The 25,167-nt window shown below is 39.4% G+C and overlaps 2 protein-coding genes across 3 annotated transcripts in view; one reads left to right on the top strand and one right to left on the bottom strand.

Annotated features, from left to right (window-relative positions):
- The window catches only part of LOC110980269 (uncharacterized), an 8,114-nt gene extending 4,420 nt beyond the window's left edge, over positions 1 to 3,694 (top strand). For both annotated transcript variants that reach the window (XM_087139354.1, XM_022236809.2), the window contains 2 exons: positions 49 to 130; positions 1,099 to 3,694. In XM_087139354.1, the coding sequence (XP_086995480.1) occupies positions 49 to 130; positions 1,099 to 1,167 (151 nt within the window). In that variant the 3' untranslated portion in view covers positions 1,168 to 3,694. The remainder of the gene's footprint in view (positions 1 to 48; positions 131 to 1,098) is intronic.
- cnpy4 (canopy FGF signaling regulator 4) lies at positions 2,203 to 25,167 on the bottom strand. The gene is made up of 6 exons (XM_022236827.2): positions 24,831 to 25,167; positions 21,977 to 22,097; positions 19,337 to 19,423; positions 15,028 to 15,160; positions 14,251 to 14,371; positions 2,203 to 9,615 (listed from the first exon to the last, which is right to left on the bottom strand). The coding sequence occupies exons 1-6, from the start codon at positions 25,090 to 25,092 to the stop codon at positions 9,338 to 9,340; spliced, it is 1,002 nt and encodes a 333-aa protein (XP_022092519.2). The 5' UTR covers positions 25,093 to 25,167; the 3' UTR covers positions 2,203 to 9,337.

Genomic DNA, 25,167 nt, shown 5'->3' with positions numbered 1-25,167 from the left:
TCATCTCTGATTGTTAACACGCCATAGCTTCTTTTCCTCACCTTTCAGCCATTTGGCATGTGAAGAGGAGAGGACGGAAGAGGCTACCTTGCTAGTGCAGCACGGAGCTCCATTGCGCATTCAGAACAAGGTACGGACAAAGTCAGAAAAAGCATCCCTTGCTCATCAACTTGCTGGCAGTTATTCCATGCATGAGAACGTGCTGGAAGTCTGGAAATGTTGATGATTAACCACTTCCTGCCGGGGATCCCGGAACCCTACACGTATGCTTTATATGCGTGGCCGGGGTCTCCGAACCCGGAGAAAGGGTACAGGGCCTTGTAACAAAATACCCTACTCGGAACAAAAGACCAGGCTGCTGGGAATTACCGACATTTTTTCACTCTCAAAAGTGGAGATAATCCAGCCTTGTTTTGAAACAGTATACCACAGTTTGGGGCATTTAGAGCGAGCGGATTACCACCAGGGACAAGCGCTCCACCACCGCAGCAATGAGCCACACAGCACCGCCGCATGCTAATCTGGCCCCTATTGAAAAGAGGTCAGCAGCACACTGAGCCAGGTTCTTGAACAAAAGAAAGTTATATAACACTGCACAATCTGGGCTCTTTTTACAAGGCTGCAGACCTGGCTGAAATACTCACGCGTCAATAGATTTTGTCTGTCAGGCTAGAGTGGACACCAGACAGTCCTTCGTGTTTGTAAGTGTCCAGTAAATGAAGATGGATTTTTTAAAGGATTTGGAAAACAGAAAAAAATGGTAAATATCCCGGCCCAGCATCAACATTGATAAATGCCCCGGCAGGAAGTAAATCAGTTACAATCGATCAATTACCATTTTGTTCTTTTCTGAATAAAATGTATATTTACAAGAAAAACAGACAAATTACAAAAAGTAGAAGTATTCATTGTATCCTGTATTATTTTGCTAAGGACTCAACAAGAGGATTGAGTTTTTCAATCTCAGCTTTTGAATAATGGCAGATTTTACTGATCTTAATTTAGTTAATAGCAAAGGCACATGTTTTCTTAAAGTGGAAAAGTTTAACCTTGTTTTTGACTCAAAAGAAAACATCTCTGTCATTCTTTCATTTCCAGGAGGAAAAGACGCCGTTGGCTCTGGCACCAATAGGATTGGCAAGGACACTGTCAAGTCTAAAAGACTGAGTGTTTTCTACACGGTTGGCAATATGATACATGCGTGACTGGGGATGAATACAGCTATACATGTAGAATGTGCAAGTTTTGTTGAGGCTGATCAAGGAATGAGTGTCTCTGCTTCAGTGTGTCGGTGTTCGGACTCAAGACCAGGCCTTTATGACACAAGATCCCATCCACAAGCTAAGACTCATATCTATACTTTTCTCCATATGGACATCTGTCAGAGGCGCTGTCTTACTGAGTGTATGGTGAATCTCTTCACCAGATTTAATCCAAATGACCATTACTGAATGGCTATGGAAACTGCTATGGATTTCTCCACAAAGGTTAGACACTGAGTGGCTTGCTTACTCGGTAGGATGTTACATGTATGTATTTCTGTCGCATCAGTTGCTTGCGAAAGACGAGTAATATTCCAAAGTTTGAGTATACCAACTGTATGCCATTCAGTGTACTTTGAATGTCCAAACATTTTCCCAGATGCAACCAAAACCATTGCTAACACATTTTTGGACTTGAAATTTTGACATCAGAAAGCCTCGTATCACAGTGATCATAACGCCTTGTCCTATATTCATCAATTTCAAAACCTGGAGCAAATCTTGAGGGCAAAATTTCACATGTTCACCGGAGTCCCATTTTAAACACTCCCAGTCAAACCATTGTCGAGCCTTTGGTTCACCAACATTGCTGCTTGCGTTTTCTGCCTCTCCTGTGGTCACCTCCTTTTCTCACATTTCCCTATCGTTCATGTCATTGTTCAAGGTTCCCCCTGTAATGTACCTTGATATGAAGCCTGGCAGGCAGCTTTTCAGAACCAGCAGTGAAACTGTACTCCGGACCCTTGTTCCAAATAATGTACTTGGCTAGATTTGTCCAACCTTTCTGTATTCAAATGGAGTTACTTGAGCTGTGGTTCACCATATCATTGGTTCTGGAACTCAACTCTGGGTGTTGGTTCGGGCTGCTTTGGGGGCAGGAAGCGCAAGCATGTCATCAAATGCTAAGTGGATCACAAATGAATGGGAAAAAAGATACAGCTACAGTGTTTCACCACAAAAAGGTGTTTATTTATTGGTCCGTGTATTCCGAGTACATGTATATATATTAACCTGTTCTACACAGATACACTTTATGTACAGTTCAATGAACGATCTCAAATCTTCTACCAGTTCAATCTCACTGGAACTGGATATTAGCGGTAGAGTGGAATGTGTAAGCATGCAGGCTCCGAAACAAACCGGCTTAACCTAGTTGTATTTGAGTTGAAGCCGTTGGGGGTTTTAGATTATCTCGTGCAGTGCTTAATTTTTGTTACTGCAGCTTCAAATGTTGCAGTTTCACCACTCAAAAACTGTCACACTCGGCGGTGTTCAGTACTTCAACAATTTTTATAACTCAGCTGAAAAGTGCCCTGTTTAGACTCAATCAAACTTTGCCAGACTGCATGTAGCTGCTGAGTAATTTTTTCATAACCTGCAAATTGGATGTGACAAAAAGACTGACAGCTACTAAACGGTGATTGACATTTACTCAAGGCATTTTCAGCTGACCAGCATCATGAGTCTGGTGAACATCTTCAGAAAGTCTTTCTGCCAGCCCTGTGAAAGTCAGTAACAACATTGTCCCCAGAAGTTTTACATGGGGATTTTGTGCCCTGTAAAAATTTAATTAGAATTTCAATAGAAGTCATTACTACGCTGCTGAATTTTCCAGTGGTTTACATTTAGTAGTACAGTATTCTTACCAGATCAACTTTGGATTATTAAACTTCAGACAGGACTTTAAGGCCATCTGTATAGGGTGGAGTTCTCAGGCTGTATAGAGTTGTTTCATTATTGAACACTTAGTTGTGTTGTTTTCAAGTTATCTAGAAGGTTTTCTACTGTGGCTTTTGTGCACAACATAAGATGCATTTTTTGCGTTGGGGAGATGTTAATAAAAATAAATAAAAATTAACATCTCCCCAGCGCAAAAAATACATCTTGAAAATACTTTGCATACCCGCTGCTTCACCTGACTCGGACCAGCCAGCCGACACCGGCAAGCTCGGTGGTCGAGACGTTTGCACTAGTAAGCAGGAGGTCGTGGGTTTGAGTCCCTCCCGAGTAAACTTGTGAATTTTTCGCAAGCTCTCGGACAAGCACTGAGCTTACAGTGTTTATCTATATATACGTTGGGTAAGGGCAAAACCTGTTATATAAAATTAGCATAAGATGCATCACGGATTAACTACTCGCTGACCAGTGATAGTTGATCACACTACTTCCTAAAGGGCAAACCCAACTAAATTGTTTGTGAAGAAATGTGATATGATGCCCACCATTGGAACAGTTCGTGCATATGGTGTGTTAACGACCTCTGGCCTTCCCATTTTGGCCAAGTCCCAAAACTAAAGTCAGATAGACCCCTCCAATACGGAGACATTATTTTGACGCTCACTTCTTTTTAAATTGGCAAGAACCAAAAAAGAAATGGGGAAATGTTTACAGATGTGTACTACCATAAAAAGGCTTGATGTTACATGTACCTATCCCAGTTTCACAGGCTCTCTCTCTTTAATTCAGTTCTTATATTCCTTAATTTGATGAAGATGTGCCATACATGCAACCCAACCCAAGTACATGTATCGTACATAAGAACCTTAGCTGGGCAAAAAGTGATTATTTTGTTACTATATGCACATGTACAAATATAAGATATTTGCAGTTTGATATAAATTGCATTTTTGGGTCAAGGTGGTAAAACCATACTGGATACTTGCCAATATAGTATGTTGTGCATCTATTTTGTACAGATTCAAAAATATGAATGTTTTTCTTTACATAAGATTACAAAATCTTCCCTTGTGACCGACAACACATACCAGCATTTCTTAATTATATTGGAAATCAACCTACTACTAATTATCTAAGCCTGTTCGAGGAGGAGAGTACAATTTTTCAACAGAAGTCCATCATAATTGTCCAGATTTTGCAATCTCCTGTTCCCTTGAATATACCTGCATTCTCAACTAGATGAAATACACAGTAAGCTTTCAGAGAAGTTACAAGGGGATGTTTGGGCTCCATGTCTACCCTGCCATCAGCAGTAAAAAGGTAAACATTATTAGACATTTTGTGCGCATTCAAACGAAAATGAAAAGCACTCTGCACAATTCGCATGCAGGTACTTTTATGTGATCACTCTTCCCAAGCTCTCTTGAGCAGGCCTTACCCAGCCATCTACAGTACAGCATAAAGCCTACACAGACTCCACTGCCAAAGCTCGCAATTACATAAAGCAAATAAAAAATTCTCAAACCTGTTTCTGCACAGGTGTTCGCTACTGTGGCCCTTGCTTTTCCAGGGACCACTGATTACATGCAAATGATAAAGTGTTTACTCAGATTTTTATTATTCAGAACATGTTCGGCTGTTCAGTCAATTAATACTAGTACTTGAAGACCACTTCCTGTAATCTTAAAATGGTTTTCTGCATAAAGCTCTACTAGCAAGTTTAAGCTTTAAAGGAAACACTTTTCTCTGCTTTTCAGATAAAATTACTCTGCATAAGGTTCTCTTCCTTTACCTATAAACTACATAAACTGTTACTAAATGTGTTTAAAAAAACATTTTGCCATTATAATTATCAGTCATGCAAGGTACTTTTAACCACTTCAGCAATTATATTAAAGATAGTCTTCAATATTTTTTCAAGAAAGCTTCCGCTAAGTATTTATGCAGTTCCACTAATGCCAAGTCAACATTTCCACGCCCAATGTATCCACCTTTGTAAACGTGTGCCTCAATACCACTCCCTTAATAGCCCTAGTCCTAGAATATTCATTTCCAGATTTCTTGTTGGCCATTGTTTTACAACTGCATCTACCAAACTGATCGACGTTTCCCTGCCTCAACCGACTCCAATATCCTACAAACTCTAGTCACTGTGCTTCCTTAATACCCTTTCTTCTTCACTATGCCGACTAAAATTCATGGACAATTCCAGGAGTTAAAGATATGAACCCTGTGGGGTCTTAAAAACAATTTGCAACAGACAAAGGTAAACTTTGCATACAACTTGTGTTTTCCCTCACGAAAGACTTTCTCCATTGGCTAAAAGACTGCAATTAAAAGTTTTAAAATTGCATGGACTTGGCAAGTCGGAGACACAATCCAAGAATACCATCTCAAATACAACTCCAAAATCTTTATACTGTTACATCTTAACTAAAATGCATCAATGTGACTAAGGTTTGCGGCAGTGCCATGCGAAATCTATTTTTGTGAGTGAGGCTAGTGGACTTCACTCTATGGACAGTATGCTCTGTCAGCCATCAAAAGACTAAACGGATACCAACGTGGAAAGGGTTTTAATATGTTGGAAAGTTCACTGGTTCTCTTCAAAACCTCACAAAATAGAAGGTACATGTGTTTCACATGGCACTACCACAAAACATCGTCACACTGCTATGTCCAGCATACAAGCCTTCAGAACACTATTTCATTGTTCAATTTTCTATGTTATCAGGTGAAAACAATTACGTAATCCTTTCTACAAACAAAAATTAGAGCAGAAAAAATGAAAACATCACAAAAATGAAACTACTCATATTTTACAGTCAAGAGTTTTAAAAAGTAATTTTTAAGAAATATATTATCACTTAGAAACAGTAAGCATGAAATGAAGCTGCTAAACTTCCAAAGTAAAATTTCAATAGTAGTTTTTTACAACTGTAATCTTTCCTACGCAATATACATGTATAAACGTACTTATGGCCAGTGGACAAAACAGAAATACCACTCACAGTTCTGCATAAAAGCAAATTACAGAGTATTTGGACAGAAATCTTCCTGAATATGGAGCAGCAAAATACTTCAGAATCCACCATGTCTCTCAAAGGTCTTTGTTGTCTCTTCATGTACAAAAATATTCAAAAAGCACCTTTGACAGATTTTTATATTAAGTGGCACCTGCTCTCACTAGGAGTACCCTCTCACGAGCAGAGAAGGGACAAGATGGTTGGAAACATTTCAACTCGGAGCACGGTGCACGTCTGCAGACCGTACATTTCAAAAGAAATGGCTCATGGGTGCTCAGTCACCTCTCACACTAGACACGTACCAACCTGTGCCCTTGTTGGCCCCAACATTGAGGGAACCAAGTGGTTGGGATGAAATTCCGTCACTGTAACTAATTTCTCCCTGAAGTAACAACTGTTCGACACGTGTGGAGTCCCCATACTTCTAGTGCCAGGCAGCGTGTGTGGATATGGATTAAGCTTTCATTGTGTTGAGGGGACAATGTCTTCTGTTAGGAGAGTTCCAACCGAGTTTTGGGGACCAAAAAAATTATCCCCATAACGATGTACCCATGGCTGTTCACCCCCAACATTCGCATCACAAACAAGTGCAGTCCCTACAATTAGTATGTGTTCTGCACACATATACATGTCAAAACGTCCCGATATGTGAACTGTCCATCAGCCATACATGTATATATCTGGAGAGAGCACATGCAAGCGATGGATCGTACAGTTACAAGACAAGAAAACAAGCCTCGTCACGCTCACATTGTGGTTAGGTAAACCTCATTAACAACACTGAGCCCACCTGCATGTGTATGTGGGTGTAAACCCCCAAACTGTTTACTCTGAAGCTGAAGCAGTACAAACGAGCCACTTCAGCATCAACTGTTAATTTCCATCTCCCCAGCTTCTCAAAATGAAATAAATTCTAAATCGTGTGTTTACTTTTTTCCAACACACACATATCTGCAAGTCAAAAACTCACAAAACGTAGCTCTGGAACGGTCGTGGAATTGCAACCGAAGCACTAAATTGCTCCCTCTTGTGTCCAGAATTCGTGTGCATTTCTCAGCATCAAATACAATCCAAATGGAAGTTCAGTGAAGAGGAAGTCCCAGCAATGACTAGGGTATATTGTAGACTACGGTATATAGTAGGCTACCCAAACGCTGTCTGCTTTGAGTTATTGGGACACAGATATGAGATAAAGCAGTCAATATTCATTTTATAACACCTCTTTCGCAAATTCTACTTGATTTACTAAAAAAGCAATAACTGATAAAATTAACGCGTGTAAAAGAATGGTATGTCTATTTGAATAAGAAATTTGTTGAAAATTTCCAAGCACTTTTCCAAACTACTGAAATGATTGATCGAAGCTCCGTAGCGCTAGCACTTCATCATGTATGCAATGCAAACACCAGTATGCATTTGCACACAATGCTGTTAGTTCTTTGGTTGCTATGGGTATTTGGTTGCTATGGTGAAGTTCTTTCAGCAGTGAAAAAGAATGATGCATGTAGCAAAAATAGCAAATATAGTAACTGAAGCTCTTGGCCGATCAAAATACAGAATATGTACATGTAAGTGAGGTGTTTGAATTGATTACAGTTTGACCAACACTACCGGCACCTGAAAGAATTATCGTTTGCACCATCAAAGTGAGGATTTGGAGCCAGGTCTTAAGGCATGGTCTCAACACTGTTTAACTGGTTACCAATAGCAAATATAATTTATGAGTACAGAGGGAACCATTCACACAAAAATACCTGTAGCAGATGTCACTGACCATGTGCACTGTGAGAGTTGCAGCCAACGGCACAATGTGAAAGATGAGATTTTACATAAAAATTCAACAATGGGCATTCAAGTGCGGCTGTATTGCACTTGCACATTGCTAAAAGCAGTTGACTGTGGTCAAACTTTAGTTCTAGCCCAAATTTACACATTCCAGACATGGTGTTACGTCGTGTTCAAATGAAACATTAGTTTTCCATGTTTTTTTTCACAGCCTTAATCATACATTGTCCCGGTTTGTACCAGGTAATGTAACTGACTGTTCTAGCTGGAAGGTAACTTTAAGATCAATACTTTGATCATGGAAATATGCAAGACATCTTGATCATTCCATACAGCAGATTAGCTGTAGAAAATGTGGATAAAATTTGCCAAAGTGGAATCTCCCTCTAGTTAACATCCAATGCATTCTATTCGACAAATCTCCATCTATGGACATCCAAATTCTGTATCAAATTCAAACAAATGTCAAACAACCTGTGAAACGTCTTAGATAAACAAAGCCCAGTTTTATCAAGTGAATGCTTCACATTGGCATGATATATAGTCTTATTGCCAAACAGATGTCTCTGTTCCGCATAAAACCAAAATATATTGCACAGCGTTTATAGAAAAATACAAAATAAATCTAAGTGCAAAATGCATGGTTCAATATTTTAAACATCCGACGCATGTCCAAATTTCAGAAAAAGAATTGTAAACACTCAAAAGCAGAAATATACAAATAGTGAACTGTAAAGCAACAGTGGTGAAAATACCGCCTAAATGCAAGAATAGATTAGATATACTGTATACACCAAGAAATGTTCGAGCAGTGTAATTTCTGTTTCTCTCAAAATGCAGGAAATCTCGGTTGCCATTTACTTAATCCAAGCGCTTAACAAGCTGCTTTGATTCAGCAAGCTTCAGATAAAACAATTATACAAAATCTACAAAGCATACATGTAAAGGGAATTAAGGTTAATATGGGAATGCTTCCTTCAAATTGTGCAGCAACTTTAGAATGGTTATATCAGACCTTGGAATTGTGCACAATGCTCGGACCTGTACAGAATCAATGGTAATTTTAACACAAATCAAATTACATGTATTTGTTGATTACAAGGGGGTGAGTTCCATGAACATGACCAAAAACATGTTTGTGAGATCAAAACGATGATGCATGACCAATTAAATTTGTATTTATTATTTCAGATTCTGCCTTGTTGCCTTTCACAAACCCATTCAACAACTGGGATAACATCACATCAGTTGCTAATTATACGGCAATCCTGCTGCTGAAGGTTACTGTGATTTGTTGCCGGTAGAAACACAAACTTGACACTTCCTCTCCAACACCTGTCTTGGCAAATTCTTGCCAAAAATGTGGCTCCTGTCCAACTAACATTCAAAACCAAGAACTCATTAGATAAGTAGATCGGTGTTTCTGGATAATCATTGATACTGTATTCTAAAAGTTGGAAATTTTCAAATCTTTAATCAAATGTATGCTTCAGTACCTTTCAACAGGTTGTGTCAATCACAAATAACAGTCTGCTTATAAAACCCAATCCTGAGAGTGGTAATCAAATGTTCCAAAAATGGAGAACCCTACAATTCGTCCTTCTTCTTCTTGGTTTTGCTGGATTTGGCGGCCGATTTGACCTTGCTGGTGGAACGTGTTTTCTTGCCTTTCCCTCTCTTTCCAGCTTTGACTTTCTTTCGACTCCGGGTCTTTTTGACAGTAGGCTTGGCTTTGGTCTTTTTCGGGGCTGACAGCGACTCTGTGGCGGACGGAGGAGTTGCTGCGTCTGGTGTGTCGACGCCCTCAGACGGCTGTGTGTCGTAGTTGACCTTTTCACTGCCCGTCCATACTTCATTCAGACATCCTGAATTGATGAAAAAAAGGGACATTTTTAATACAACCAATGAAAGTGGAGTGGAGTAATCGGAAAGAGAATGATGGAACCACAAATCTTAAGTGACCAACTGAGAGAAAACACAACGGATCGAACGACACGATGCATGCCTAAATAAAATCCACAATTATAGCAACAACACTCAATACATCTTTAAGTGTGAAAAAAGTATACTTCTTGTTGAAATAATTAACTACGGGAGATTTTATATAAAGATTTTTGCACCAGTGCAGGTGATTCAGAGGTTGTAAAGGAAAGGCCATTTTTGCAATGCATTGTGGGAAATGATCAACAAATTCTATTTCCATATTCTGCATGAGGAACTTTAATTATTCATGATGTTTGTTAGTTGGGAAGAAGATTCTTAAGAATAGTTTGAGTTGTAATTTCAATTGTGACCAACTCTGTGAAAATGAGCCTTTAAGTCGCCAGAGCCACTTTTTGAGTTTTCATTTGTATTAGAAAGAGCAAATTGAGGTTTTGTTTCGATGTATCACTTAGTTTGGCATCCTAATGAAAGTGGATACTCCGTGGTGAAAAATGCTGTGGGTTCCTATTGATTTACACTATGCACAATTATTCTGAAGGACCTTTTACTTCAAAGTATAGATTTCTTCTTGTTGTGTGACACTGAGCACTATGGCTGCCAGTGCAATAATCCTTGCTGTGGTGAGACAACTCATTATAACCACGGCTTGCTGGACTTCAGTGATCTGGACACAGTCGTAGTCCCCATACGCATATGATGCTTTTTATCACTGGAATACCCTTGATGTACCCATCCCACTCCAAATAACAGTGCAGCTTAGAGCTCAGCGCCCTCAGAGGACTCTTCACAACATTTCATCACCAGGATTTAATTGGTCCAAATGGGCGGGTATACCTGTTTATGTCTACCCACCACTGACCATCATCCACCAGTTGATATGACTGTATCCATGGATATCCAGAGTAATCCTGGTATCGGCACTATGATAGTTGTGATCACCCACCATGACAGAGTTATGAGAACAACTGCAATATAGCGAAGGATGCTCAAAGGATTATCTACCGGTATCCAACTAGTGAACTGTACAAGTTACGGAGTACTGTCAAGTTTAGTCTACCTGAAGAAACCCTGCATGTTCTTAAACAGAGTGGCACCTTGAGATATACAGGGGGGGTAAGCAGGACGCCCCAAAATTAAACCCATCGCAGTTAGAACATCCCAGCGACTACCTCCTAAACGACACCAACAATGCTAATATTGTGCGCATACGGACAAGCCCAAGTGTGACCTGGCAGAAAACGTCTCTTGGTCCCTGTTATGATTTCCCACGAGTTATGATGACCAATGCTCACTCGATCCACAACAAGCAAGACAAACTTGAGCTCATTTTGCGAGACCAGAATATTGACCCGAGTATCTGAAACCTGGCTGTCACTCGACCAGACACCCGCTTCACAAATTGACGGTTTCATACACTTCTCAAAACTTCGAGATGTCGGAAGAGGCGGCGGGGTAATCATTTATGTTAAGCATGAGTTCAACCCTTCCACAGTTCATCGTATCATCACACCCAAGGAACTTGAAATTGTATGGGTTTACCTTCGTCCAAAAAGACTGTCACGAGAAGTCTCAGGCATCTTTGTTGCAGTCCTGTACTTTCCTCCCAACAGTGATACCGGAAATGAGCTCACTGAACACACAATTAACTCTACTGACCAACTAAAGTCTGCCCACTCCCAAGCAGGTTTTATTGTAATGGGAGACTTCAATAGGCTTGGCACTGACCCAATATGTGGTAGCTGTGATCTAAAACAAATTGTTGATAAGTTTACTCAGGAAAATGCCATATTGGATAAAATTGTAACCAATGTTCACGGTTATTATACGAGCATTCACATCATGCCTCCTCTAGGCAGGAGTGATCATAATTTAGTTTTGTGGTCTCCTATCCAAGACTTGGCGACTGCCGAAAATTCCTTATTAAACGTGTTGTTAGGCCAATGCGTGACTCCGATATTCGATGCTTTGGCAGGTGGATTTCTACTTACGACTGGCAAGAGGTACTTAATGCTAATACTACAGCGGCTAAATGTGACAATTTCTATTCTATTTTGAATAGTGCATTTGATGTATATTTCCCTGTTAGATCTGTTTGTACTCATGTGAAAGATAAGCCATGGATTACTACTGAAATTTAAGCACTCATAAAACAACGACAACTTCTTTTTAATCAAGGGGACGCTAGCGCTTGGAGGAAATGTAGGAACAAAATTATTCATTGTATTAAAAATGCTAAAAACCATTTTTATCATAGCCGTGTCCTCCACCTGAAATGTGATAATCCATCATCATAGTACAAAAATATGAAAGTAATGACATCTTCTACAGTTCAGTCTAATGTTGTTATCAACATTCCGGGGATAGACCAAACTGATCTGTTGAAAATTGCTAATGTCATTAATGATAATTTCATTCAGCTTGCTAGTGACATAGCCCCTCTGAATGTATCAAATCTTCCTGCCTATTTGCCTTGTGGTAAACAACCCATAGTTCAGCCTTGGGATGTGTTAAATGAACTTTCGGACATTCAACCTGGTAAAGCAATGGGCCCTGATGCCATTCCAGCAAGACTCATCAAACTGTTGGCTTATGAACTCAGGGTTCCATTATGTGACATTTTGAATTGTTCATTTGCCGAACATCAGGTCCCTCAGCAGTGGAAAGGGGCAACTGTAGTCCATGTGCCTAAGGAACGACCAGCATCCTTGGGAAAACTGTATCCCATAGCACTTACTGATCATCTAGCTAAAATATCTGAATTGTTAATTACTAGATGGTTATCATTGCCTAGACCCAAATCAATTCGGCAGTCGCCCAGGAATGTTAACTACTCATTGTTTAGTGGATATTGTTAATTATCTTGTTAAATATGCTGATAAACCAACTTCTGTCTCAATTCTAATCACTACCAATTGTCCCAAAGCATTTGACAGAGCAGACCATTCCATTGTGATATCAAAACTGCTCAATTTAAATCCCTGTGGCTGGCTGATTCCTTGGATGGCTGATTTCCTCACTGGATGCACCCAATGTGAGTGATATCAAGGTTGCTTGTCTGATTGGTCCCCAGTTACAGCGGGAGTTCCTCAGGGAACATGATTGGGGCCAGTGCTCATTCTTGTTCTTATTAATGATGCTCTCACCTCTGTTGGACCCCAGTGTTGGAAGTATGTCGACAACATGACAATCGCCGTATCAACACTACGGGGTGCGGCTACTGAAGCCCAAGCCACACGTAATACGTTAGACCAATGGTGTACAGAAAATAACATGCGTCTTCATATTAAAAAATGCCATTTTTAAAATTTATTTTGGTAAAAATATTTTTCAGCCACTCCATCTGACTATTGACAACCAGGTATTAGAACAAATTGACTCTGTGAGAGTTCTGGGAGTTCTTATTCAGTCTAACCTTAAATGGGAAAAACACATCCAAGGAATTGTTAAAAAAGCGAATATCAGAGTGCATATGTTACGTCAACTGATCCCATTCAACCTGCCTGGGTGTGATCTCATTATAATATACATAGGGTACATTCGGCGGCTTCTTGAGTATGCTGCACCTGTTTGGCATCCAGCTCTTACTTGAAGCCAAACTCACCAAATTGAAAGGGTTCAGAAATAAGTATTACGTTTAATTTTAGGCATCCAGTATCAAACATACAAAATTGCTCTAAAACTTGTTCAACTTGAAAAACTCTGTGATAGAAGGATTAGACTTTGCTTAAAATTCGCTCAATCACTTGTGAAATCTCATCAGTTTCATCCCTGGTTGCCATTTAATAATGCCACATCAAGGAATTTAAGAAATCCTAACCCGTTTAAGGAATTCACATGTAAATCTGAGCCATTTAAAAATGGCCCGATTCCTTTCTTTACCAGGTTTTTAAACACACGTAATTAAAACCACCTGGCCCTAGACCATATTGGCTGATAATAATTACCACGGAGGTTCACTCTTTGTATTTCGATTTTTTTTCAAATTAAATCTTTGTATATTGTTTCTTGTATTTAATATTATCCTTGTGAAATCATGTGCCACTCAGCCTGTTTGGCGGCAATGATGATTGAATAAAAAACTATAATAAAAGGCTCATTTTCACAGAGCGGGTCACACTTAGTCTTCTTCTTTCTATTGCATTCTACTGTCTACCCACACATACGATCAAACGCAAACTGCGGCAAGGCAGTCAGGCTTTTGTCAACCATAAACTTCAAAAATGGCCTCTTTGTCATGGCAACCTGGAGGTAACACTGGGCTGTATTGTGAATCAGCCCTATTTAATTTTATTCCCCATCTATAATTTTGAGGTGAGTGCAACAGCCAACTTACACTCTCTGCAAAGGCAAACACGAACACAAATTTGTAATTTAGCTGCAAACATTGGCGCTGTGAATTTGCAAAACTTCAACACATTCTGAACTGTAGTGTAATTCACAATGGATGATTTGCTTCACATGAAAATGAGGCCACTTCAATGCTCTCAGCATTCACAAATAGCTGACAGTCACTTTGTGCCGGGGGGGGGAAAGAAGAAAGAGTACTAATCCTGTACCGTGTTCGTCTTTTGTCAGCACTCTCTGAACACAGAGGTAGTCCAAGAGTGTAGTCTCTTGGTTTGTCTTGAAGAACCAATTGCCAATGGCATCTTCCTGCTCCTCAATCAACTGCTCGCACTGGGACACAAAGCAACACAATAAACCGTCACTCGCTGCAATAGGATCGACATGTCCAATAACCAGAAAGTCACCTTCTGGAAACAAATTTCATCCCCGCATGGCAAGGAAGCCTATCTTTTCAGTGAGCAGAGTAATCTTGAAGAGAAAGTTAGATGGAAATGTTGAGGGGAAGAGACAACTCATGGAGCACTGAGGGACAAGAAATACCAAGTCCACTTGGTGCACTAAGTGGAATGAGAGGTGGAAGGTGAAGACAGTACTATATTTACATCTCATGCATATTCATGTGCTTATCCACCTCTTTTATTGATTAAAACTGCAAAGCACCATGACAGTAAAAGTACATACACGTAGCTAACTAACGTTTTATTCCCATGACGTAGGGCATGGTAGGTCAGTTGGCAGAGTGCATAGTGTTCTGGATGTTGGAAGTTCACATCCCACTCCAGTCCATTTCCTTCTTCACTTTGATCATCAACAAACCCATAGTCAGTTTCCCTATATAATTTATTTGATAACATTTTGCTCATCAAGGGAAACCCCAGCTAGTGTAGTACAGTATCACTCTGCACCACTGTGGATTTGTAAGTTGTTTTCAGTACTCTGTGCATGAGTTATAAAATTCAGAATCTGACGTAAATCTGTGCACTTACACGTTGTTTCATCTTTGTAACAGGGGCTGAGGGCTTTTCCCACATATCATCAGGCATACCCAGGTCGACCTTCACTCCCTTAGCCTGCAGCCCACGCAGTGTCTGCATGGTCTCTGACTGGCCCTTGGCGAACCTGGCAAAAAAGGCAAAGTTGCAGAAGAAACTTGAATACATGTATATACAAAACAACCCAACCTAGTCCCAAAATTAAAATCCTTCAAAGCAATCTAATCTGGAAAATTTTGGATGAGGCACGATAATATTTTATTGATGTTTATGTACATGTACCAGAACTGTGGCAGTTTTTCAGATGCAAATGTGCACATATAATGTAGTATATCTTTCCAAACTATCTACCTGTATCAAATTAAAAACGAAGAACTTTTTATAATAAATAACCAGTCATTAATACAATATTAAAGTTAAGATTTTACCAATTTGCTCAAGCATGCACTGACATATTCACTACTTCTGCTAGGTTTAAAAACTAAAAGCATGGCTTGTAAGAATACTACAGCGCAGCAAATCAGTACAAAATAAAAGTTATAAATTGTTTGCTACTTGTCTTGTGCAAGACAAACGATGCACAATTGTAAAATTATCTGGATAATTTGGACAACACTTGACAGAATACACACATAGTATTTCATGACTATCTGCTCAGAACTGGGACAAGAGAGGGTGTGTGTTTTTACAGACAGGTACATGTAGCAAAGAGGCTCCTTTGGAGGGGACTCGTGCAGCATACATGTATATGGTCATGGCATGTGTGCTGGGAGAGTGAACGAGCCCAGTTGGGAAACTTCCTCCCAGCCTTTCTCTTCTTTGCTGGTGAGGGCGCCTTCAACTTGTGGCGAGGAACATTGCATGATGCAAGGGTATCATCAACAACTGTGTCTACAAGTTGTGGCTGCAACTTGAAATAACATGTGTGCCAATGGGAGCCAGTGGCTAGTGGCTGTAGCCACTTCCCATAGAGGCATGCATTTGCTTTGGGATGCCACCAGCTGATATGTATGCAGCCAAATAAGTTCCCTCATACGTGTAATTTGATCACACGGCCAAATCAACACCAATGCTCAGGTAACAGCGGAAGATTCTTCAGGACAACTGTGCAGTACAGCACCACTTAACAACACATTCTCATCCTTGCTCTCTTCCATACCCTCCCCACACAAGAGGACAAGATTCAGACTGGCAAATACATGCACAAGACACAGCAGCAGCAGCTAAGGGCAAGATCGGGTGACGACCATTTCTCGACCACTGGTCGATATTCCTTGGTAACCCATACACAAAACACACGTACCCCAGGTACCGGTACCAGGCATAATCTGCCAGCAGTTGGCAAATGATTTGTTAGTTAAACTTGCCCTTGATAAGGGAACTCATTTCACAATTGAACAGGTTGTCTCTGCTGGCTTCATTCTTCATTCTCCAGAAAATCGAAGTGCCAGATGCACTGTCGTAATACTGAAACATAAGTTCACACAATGATCCACACTGTACCGCAATGAGGGGGTTGATTAAAATCTTCTCATGCATGAATCACCGTGGATGAATAGTTTTCAGTGCCAACCCTGGACACAGCAAAATGCTGTCAGCTTGTGGAAAGGTAAGTATCAGTTTTTGAAAGTAAATTTTTGTGTTTAAATCCCATTCCAGATGTCATAAATTCCATAGATATTTATAGATATTTTGCAACATTATGTGGGGATTATAAGAAACTGCTAGCTGTTTCTAATAACACAAGACACAATCTTCTGTTGAAAACCAAAGTAAGGCATGGGTGTTGATGTCTTTTCGAAAGTAGGGCGGGAGAGGGCAACATACCCTTGATTACAACTAATATGAGCACGAAGCCTTTAACAGTGTGAGGTCTGGGGCCCTTAAGCAGACCTTGGGAAAATGTAGATGTTTTGTAGTGTAATCTGAGGCACTTTATGACCACTCTAAGGACAGGTATTTTTTGTTAGCAAATGCTTTTGCAAGATACATGTATATTTTTGTTTCAAGTAATTTTTATTTGATAGAAGAATCGAATGAAGATCTTCTACCCCTACCGGTACATATTTTAAAAAAATTTAGTGTCCCAAATATAGAGGATGGGACAAATGGTTTGATATCCCCCCAAAAGTGGGAGGGGAGCAGAATGTCCCCCCCCAATGTATCCACTATCTTCAGAAAGTCCAAATTAGTTTACATCAAATTGGCAAGAAATAAAGAAAAAAATTCCTGTAGTGACTCTCAACTTATATGTTTTTGACCAAACGTGCCTAACTAAAATCCATTATTAACTGGAAAAGAACAACAATACTTGAATTTGGTGCCAGAAAAAAAATGACCAAATATTTGTGCCATATTATGTGCACGTACAATGTGGGCACATATTGAATTTCCTAGGTCCATCTTGAAATGCATCTGAAGCGTAAACCTACTCCATGGACACACAAATGGCTCAATCAACACAAATGGGCTTTATTGTAATCCTTACACAACGTAACAATTATAGAGTCGTAACCATGACAACGGTGTCGTGCATCACATCTATTGCTCTAGCAGAGGTTGGATGCATTATTGTACGGTATATTGGGAGAAAAAATAAATAAATGAACGGGTGTGTGGGTGTGTATATATGGACAAATTCAAACATCTCTCAGGAAGAACGGGATACAGTTACATGAAATTCGGCAGCTTCAAAAGTCGCCCCAATTTCAAACTTCAGATGTTCATTGAAGAAACTGAAATTATTATCGCAGTACACTCAACTTCTATTCTGATGTACGCTATTACAAAGTTCATAAAATTCAAATTTGAAGATATCTACACAGTTGTAAATGCAAAGATTGTTCTTATTACATGTAAGTGGACTATTGTGATTGCAATTTAACGCATTAAGGGTTGGGGGGAGAGCTTAGGATAAAGTGCAGTGGTCATTGATTGTTCAAAACTGATGAGAATAATACATGTACTATATTTGAATGTTAATTAAATATGAATCCTTCAGATTACATTAATAAGTGAAAGCCAGCTAAGTTTTTACCATAAATCCAATATTAATGAATTCATAATTATAACAAATTTGTTCATATCTCTAGTGACTTTTAACGACTCAAAATTAAACTTGACTGTAGCAATCACAGCACAATTGACCAAATATTCATATTCATATCAATAATTTGTGGGAGTAACTGTGTTTTGAGCAAACAAACACAAACAAAACAAATAAACAACAAAGCAGAAATCAGAGAGGACTACAGCATACGCAGCGCAAGTCAAGAGGCACCACACACAACCACCGTTACAATCCGTCCAATGAGACGGGGCCTAATTGCTTGCCTGACTATACGTGCACCTAACGTTCACTTCCATAGATTTTTCAATTATCTCACAGAGAGAACCTTGGACGAGGAGGTGGGGGGGGTGAAGGGAGGACATCAAGCACGGTCACTGACTCTGAATGAAAAGTATCGCTGTGACGAAGGGATTGCACAGTGAGCACGGTGCAGGGACAACCACTTATGGTAAATGAGGAGAAATGAAAGCACGTACAAACCGCTACAGGCAAAAGATATGCATGGTGCATCATGGACCTGTACAGAGCAGATTGTGACCAATACAGACGGCTGTGCGTATACAGAGGAATTGACGGAATGTAGTATCAAATGAATGTTACAGCTAAGCTCTGGGGTAGCTTGTAGGATACATAACGTGAAAGTCTTTCTTCCCCATAGAATTCATCAGACATCAACAACTGCACAGGGTGTGTCGAACTTATCACCTCATCTAAGGGAAACCACTCTCTAAAACGTGATCTTGGACTATAGACAAATTAACATTGAAACCAATCACTTATACATGCAAGAGGGCAAATTCTGGTTTGAATCTGAAAACGAAGTGTACTTACGATGGGCTTTTGAAATGTAAGCAAAAACAAAGCAATGAAGTGGGGATATAATGAAAAGGTTGGAATACAAAACAAAAACAACCCAGGACTTTACAGCCGTAGAAAACAGTATCACGAACTTTGTTTGTATTAAACCTAAAAGTGTCACATGCACAAAGATTTGCTGAGCAAAACGTTGTGTATCATATATTGAAATGCATTTGGCAAATTCCAAATGCTTTGCACAAAAAATTGCTGAGCAAATTGTTCTGTATCCAATATTGACATACATTTGCTAAACTCAAAACGCACTGATTAGGCAGACCAGTCATTGTGTATTTCAACTCATCAGCTCAGTCAACCCTCAGAAAGTAACCAGTGTTTGAAGAGTCGATGTTTATTTCAATTTTAGGCCCAACATACCTACGTGAGGAAGCCCTTTCTGCATGTATGTTGTACTGCAGAATTCTCTCACAGACATCGTCCAAAGCCTCAATCAGACGAAGCTCTCTGATGCGGAGACAAGAGAAAATAGAAGTCTGATTAAAACAAGCAACAACAACAAAAAACCCCAGAGAGTTCAGCATTAACGTCATGAATACTGCATTTTGTCAGCGCTTTGGCAGTGTTTACAATTTGGTTACTGAAAGACAAATGTTTGTGCTGAAATCAAACAATCTACATTAGTAAGATGTCAGAAATTGTAAAAACAATAATAATCAAAGACAAAGATAAACACATTCAATCTTCCAATTTCATTGACATCTGACCGGACGGAGTATAAAAACAAAACCAACAGTATAACATGTCATTAACAGAATTTATTCTGGGTCCTGATGTACAAAGTAATCACAACTAACACAAGTATATGTCTTCAGCATTTTTCCTCTGGTGTTTATTTGGCCAGACACGCCATTGGGACCTGAGAACTTCATTTTCTAAATGTCAAGCCAGCTACTCTGGGCTGTCCCCCTACTCCTGCAGCTAGCTTATTGAGGACAATTGCCCTGCGTTTGGTCATGCATTATGCATTTTGAAGCAAAAGCAACCTCGCACGGTCATACAGGTACATGTGCACGTAGCTACTTCGAGTGTCAGCAGTGCACTGTGAATTTAAAATACCTGTAATTTACATGTATTTGACACCTGCAAGAATTAGAAAATGTCTAAAAGGGGGACGCAGGGAAATGAACTTCAATCAATTCTGCATTGCTGTTTGCAGTGTATGGAAATACAGTACAATGGATGAAATCATTTTTATGAAATCATTTTTATGATATCATTTTTATGATATCATTTTTATGCCACTTGCACAGCAATCCAGGTGCATTCTCTGCCCATTTATATGAAACATGTCTGAATTTTTACGTTTATTGTAAACTATTTCCATTAACAACTATCTGGGGAGTGGGGACACATTTTAATTAAAGTTTGGACCTAGCATCCATGCCACTGGCCCACAGGTCTTCTAACAGAAAACAACTTCAGGGCAATGCCACGCAAAATTGAAAATTGGTGACAGTGTTACCAACCTCATAATCATTTATAATTCATACCGGTAAAGAAAATGAAAATCAGAAATCGAAGTTCATGTTACCAACTATTAACTACACTTTTATTCTTTATGAATATCTATTTATAAAATGAAACACAAAGGACATTCAGTTACAGTACAACCAATGCCCACTTTTGTGTCGAATTGCTCTCCTGTACATATATACTTCACAATTTTCAAACACATGCGGCACCTTGGCACTTGATCACGTCTTGGAAGATTTGATTTATAAATTACACTTTTCAATGATGGGTGTCTGCCTTTTTAACTTTATACAATAAACACTGCAGTTACATGTATTATTGCCTAGCCAAGATTTTTATGCGCTGCATCATTAGATGTGACTGCACTGTTGTACAAACATTTAAACAACGAGCAAATTCAGTTTTTCCTATTTTCTTTGGCACTGTTCCCAGCACGGTAAAGTTTATGCAGTTTCTTGTGAGATATTGGAAGTACATGACAAACAATATTTGTACTTTAATAAAGATGAGATTTTAATTAAATTTTAGACATTCTTCAGCTTATCATGTTTGTGGTCAAATGTAGGGGAAAAAATGTATACATACACTTTTTTTAAACTTGGAAAAAATAAGCAGAAAACTGACGTAGTATATCATTTGATTAGCCACACTATTGCTTCGTGTGTACAAGGACCAAAGTTTCAACACAGCAGTGAAGGTCGAGATACAATGTAATTGAAACATGCTGATTGAAACAAGAAAAAAGAATCTCAGTCTTCTTCTCAAAAAAGTCACTTCATGTTTTCTTAGATTTCAACAAAGATTTTTCTCCTTCGAAGCAGCTACATGTACCTGTATCAGTACATGTACCGGGTGTCTCCCCCGAAAAGGAAAAGAGGGGAAAAAACATATGTAGAAACATGGGCTGTTAGTGGGCCTACACTTGGCTACCAGTCAGTCTAGGCACTGTAAAAAAGAAGCAGGGTGCACTTTGGCAACCTGACATGTGAACATATTACAGCTGTGGTCATTGGTTACAGGCAGCATTTTCACGACTTTGACTTTGTGATGTCATTGTTCCGACCGATGGAAAACCAAAGGATGGAGTTGGTTCAGCGTCAGTTCTAAATGGCGGAAAATAAACGGACGATTTTTGTTGCCTTTCAGAAGAGTTATTTCACAATTTTTTGTTACATACTGCGAATCAAAAGAGGCACTTTTTTCTAGAATGAGAAGAGAGAGAACAACACTGGTAACAACTTCAGGCCAAATATTGAGAGAGAATGAGATTCATCACCAAGTTCCTCTGCTTCCTTGTACCTTGTCCCTCTCGGATGACATAACTGTTTGTGTATCTTCACATGGTCCTAGTTCTTACTCTGACATCCAGAGCATGGTTTTGGTTAGGGGTCACCAAAACACCCCTTAGTCATCAACAGAAGATCTTATGTGTTGGTTTGAGATTTACATACCTGTATCTTTCCCCAAGGGTACGTGTAAGTTCGATTCTGTAATGGTCCCTTGTGACACACTGGGAAAACTTACGACTTATGGTATTTGATCTCCTTCTTCTGCTTGTCAAACTGATGTCCAATCTGTAACACTTCTTTTTTCTTGCCTGTTTCGGTCATGGTTTCTTGCAGTTCTTGTGCCACAAACTTGCAGACTGCCAAAAAAGCAATAAAAATTGACAGTAAAATGTATGTATGTATGTCTAATGTGTGATCCTGATTTTAATGGCAAAATAAGGTGGGCCTGACGTTTCAATCCTAGCAGAATCTTTCTCAATGGCAAAATGATTTTAATGGCTAGATTTTAATAGATTATCATAACAGGACACAGTGCATTTTTGCAGAAGACAACATCCCTTTATGTTATGCCCTGAGACACTGTAAGACTTTGAAACCTTTGACCTTCAGGTCAAGAAAATTGTTTTCTCAAAGGTCAAGAACACCCTTGTTGGAAAATATCTACAGATACAAAATCTGTTCTTAAGTTTTAGACTTTTTCTTAAGATACATTTTAATTACCAATATCTGTTTATGCATCCTGACATTTGGCATTAAGTGAGTTCAGCTCTAGGCCTTGAACTGAAATTACATGCACTTGGTCCAAATATAGAAGGGATGAATCCAATACAGGTGGACTTCTAGTATTTATGTGTAATACTGAGGACCGTTCCTTTGCTTTATGGAAATACTGCATACTTTTTTGCCTATTTTACATGAGACAATTGTTGAATATGGACTGCGCCATGTGCTTATATTACATATTGGTAACTGTTTTCAAAGAGTTTTCCGTTCTTGGCCTTTCATTGCAGGGGGACTGGCCCTGTATATTTTGCTAAAAAGCTGACCACAAGGCCACATTGTACAAGTACTAAGGACATTTCAAATAAAGTACAAATTTCACTGTGCCTGATTCCCATCCGACAGCAATGTAAGTACATGCACACAACCAAACCTCAAGAAATTTCATTGTTTGTGTGCAATACACAGAATTGTGGATTTGGTAAACAATAAAGGCATAATTGCAGAACACCTTGCTATGAGATCAAAGGTCACGCATGCTGTACGTAGTGTATTACGATGACCACAAGAGGGCGCTCCAATTCTGACATCATATCTGCGTAGCCGCCAATCCCCATTGAATCTGTGCACTCCTCATTCATGTCAGTCAACACCCTCTTGCAACCTTTTTCTCCTTAATTCTGACATCGTATCCACGTAGCCACCAACCCTAGACCTTCTCTGGACTTTTCCTTTTTCGCCCTTTCCCACTGACTTTCTGCTCTCCCCACCCTTTTTCTCCTGAGTTCTCACATCTTATCCATGCAGCCGCCAACCCAGGAATTGATTTGGACTTCGACTTTTTTCAATGATCCCCATTCATTTTTTGTTGCTTCGTTCTCAAAAGGCAAGCCAAACTTTGAAGCCACTTAACCGCCAACAGGGGAGTCAGTAATTTAGTTTTCAATTCAACAAACTCATAGCCAGTGATTTTAGGGGTGTATTTTTGTGTGGCAGGGTATTCTGCATTTATTACAAAATTAAAAAAAAAACTGCTGAAGGAAAAAAATTGCCATCGGAAAAAAAGGGAAAGAATTCCATCCACCGACACCACTCGACACCCTGAGTACAGATTTCATGAGACTGCTCTGAAAAATTCAAATATTTTCTCAAGTAAACGCTTTGGCAAGAGTTCCAATCACAGACAACACTAATTTTTCCTTCAAATGTTATAACAACTGTCAGAAAGTGGTAACATGTCCTTAAAAGTGATATTCAGCTAAGAAAATTCCAAAGTTTTAGGTCCTACTGAGAAAACGCTTCAGACAATTTTCATAGGTTTGTGCACAGGGGCATCAGTGTTGTCTGCATAGAAACTCTTTCCAAAGCTTTGACTTTTTCCCTACTAAAATAAACTGACTCTTTGGGACATGTCATCACTTTCTGATGACTGATATTCATGTACATGTACCACTGCACCTAAAAATGAGTGATGTCCACGTATGCATGGATGGGACTCTTCCAGAAAGGGGAATATGCGTTCTTATTAATCTTAGTACTACATGTACCTGTTAATTCTATAATCTTTGCTATTTTATCTAAATTTACATAGAAATCCTGTTTTGTTCGACTGCTATAAAGTTTCTGTTTTATCTTTCTCTTCAATTAACTTAATCTGTTTTAAATTCATTCGTATTGATTTTTCTAAGTTTTACCAGGGCCCATAAATAAAAGCAGTTTTCGACCAACAAGGCTACCCTGTGGAAATAAAACAGAAATATAACCCAAATAAATTAATTTTAACTGGTTTGAACTAGAAAAATGCTTCTTAGTGTCCACTTCTAAATAAATATCTTGATAATGCTGAACATAAAACATTTGTCAAAAATTAAGACAGTTTAAATTTTTGCCTTATTAAACTACTGCAAACTTCTCCCACATTTACTATGTTTTCACTATCCAGTATCTATGAACACTGGCAAATGCTCATTACTATATACATGTATACTAATTGCATGGAGTTCTACAATCACTGGAAAAAAGTTCCACATATGGACGCCACAAAGGCAGTTCTGAAAAATTCCAAATCAGTGTTTTCTACGAAAATGATGTGGTTTATTCCCTCCTAAATTGAACTTTTCTGGACATTTTTTAGGGCTTTCTGACAGCTAATAATAATATATAGTTCACTGTAGGGAATAATTACTGGCGTCCGTAAAACTCTTCCCCAGTCACTTTTTGGGGAACTAGAACGCTCTGCGCGAGCGATTTCAGGCATACATGTCGTAGCCTACCCCAACTTAAACTGTGGAAGTTCCGGGTTCGTCGTCAGCGGACCCCACAGTTGCAGTTCAACGCACCGGTACGGTTTAGCATGGCCTACTGCCTACCTTCGCATTTTGATGGGTCGCGATGCGGGTTGCTTTCGTCTTCGGGATCCAAATCACCGGAGTGACTATGCCATGCCAAAAGCAGCACCAGGAAAACGGCCATAAGCCTTCCTGTACTTATCTCGAACATCTTCTTGACATTGCTACTCAAAATCAAAAAGCAAAATAAAATTAAAGTGGCGGTTTCCGCTTGAGACTGGAGCGCTGGATGGTTCACGTACACTTCACTATCGGCACTGATTATAACATATGGCCGCAGCATGCATGCGCGCGTACGTATGGGAAAAGCCCGAGTATTGTTTTGTAGACATTTTAGAAACTGGTCAGGTATCCCAGA

The sequence above is a fragment of the Acanthaster planci genome, linkage group LG07 (genome assembly GCF_054643075.1).
Source record: "Acanthaster planci isolate LZ-2023a linkage group LG07, COTS_SCS, whole genome shotgun sequence".
Taxonomy (NCBI): Eukaryota; Metazoa; Echinodermata; class Asteroidea; order Valvatida; family Acanthasteridae; genus Acanthaster; species Acanthaster planci.
Note: the sequence above shows the minus strand (reverse complement) of the source record. Positions and strands in the feature narration are given on the sequence as shown.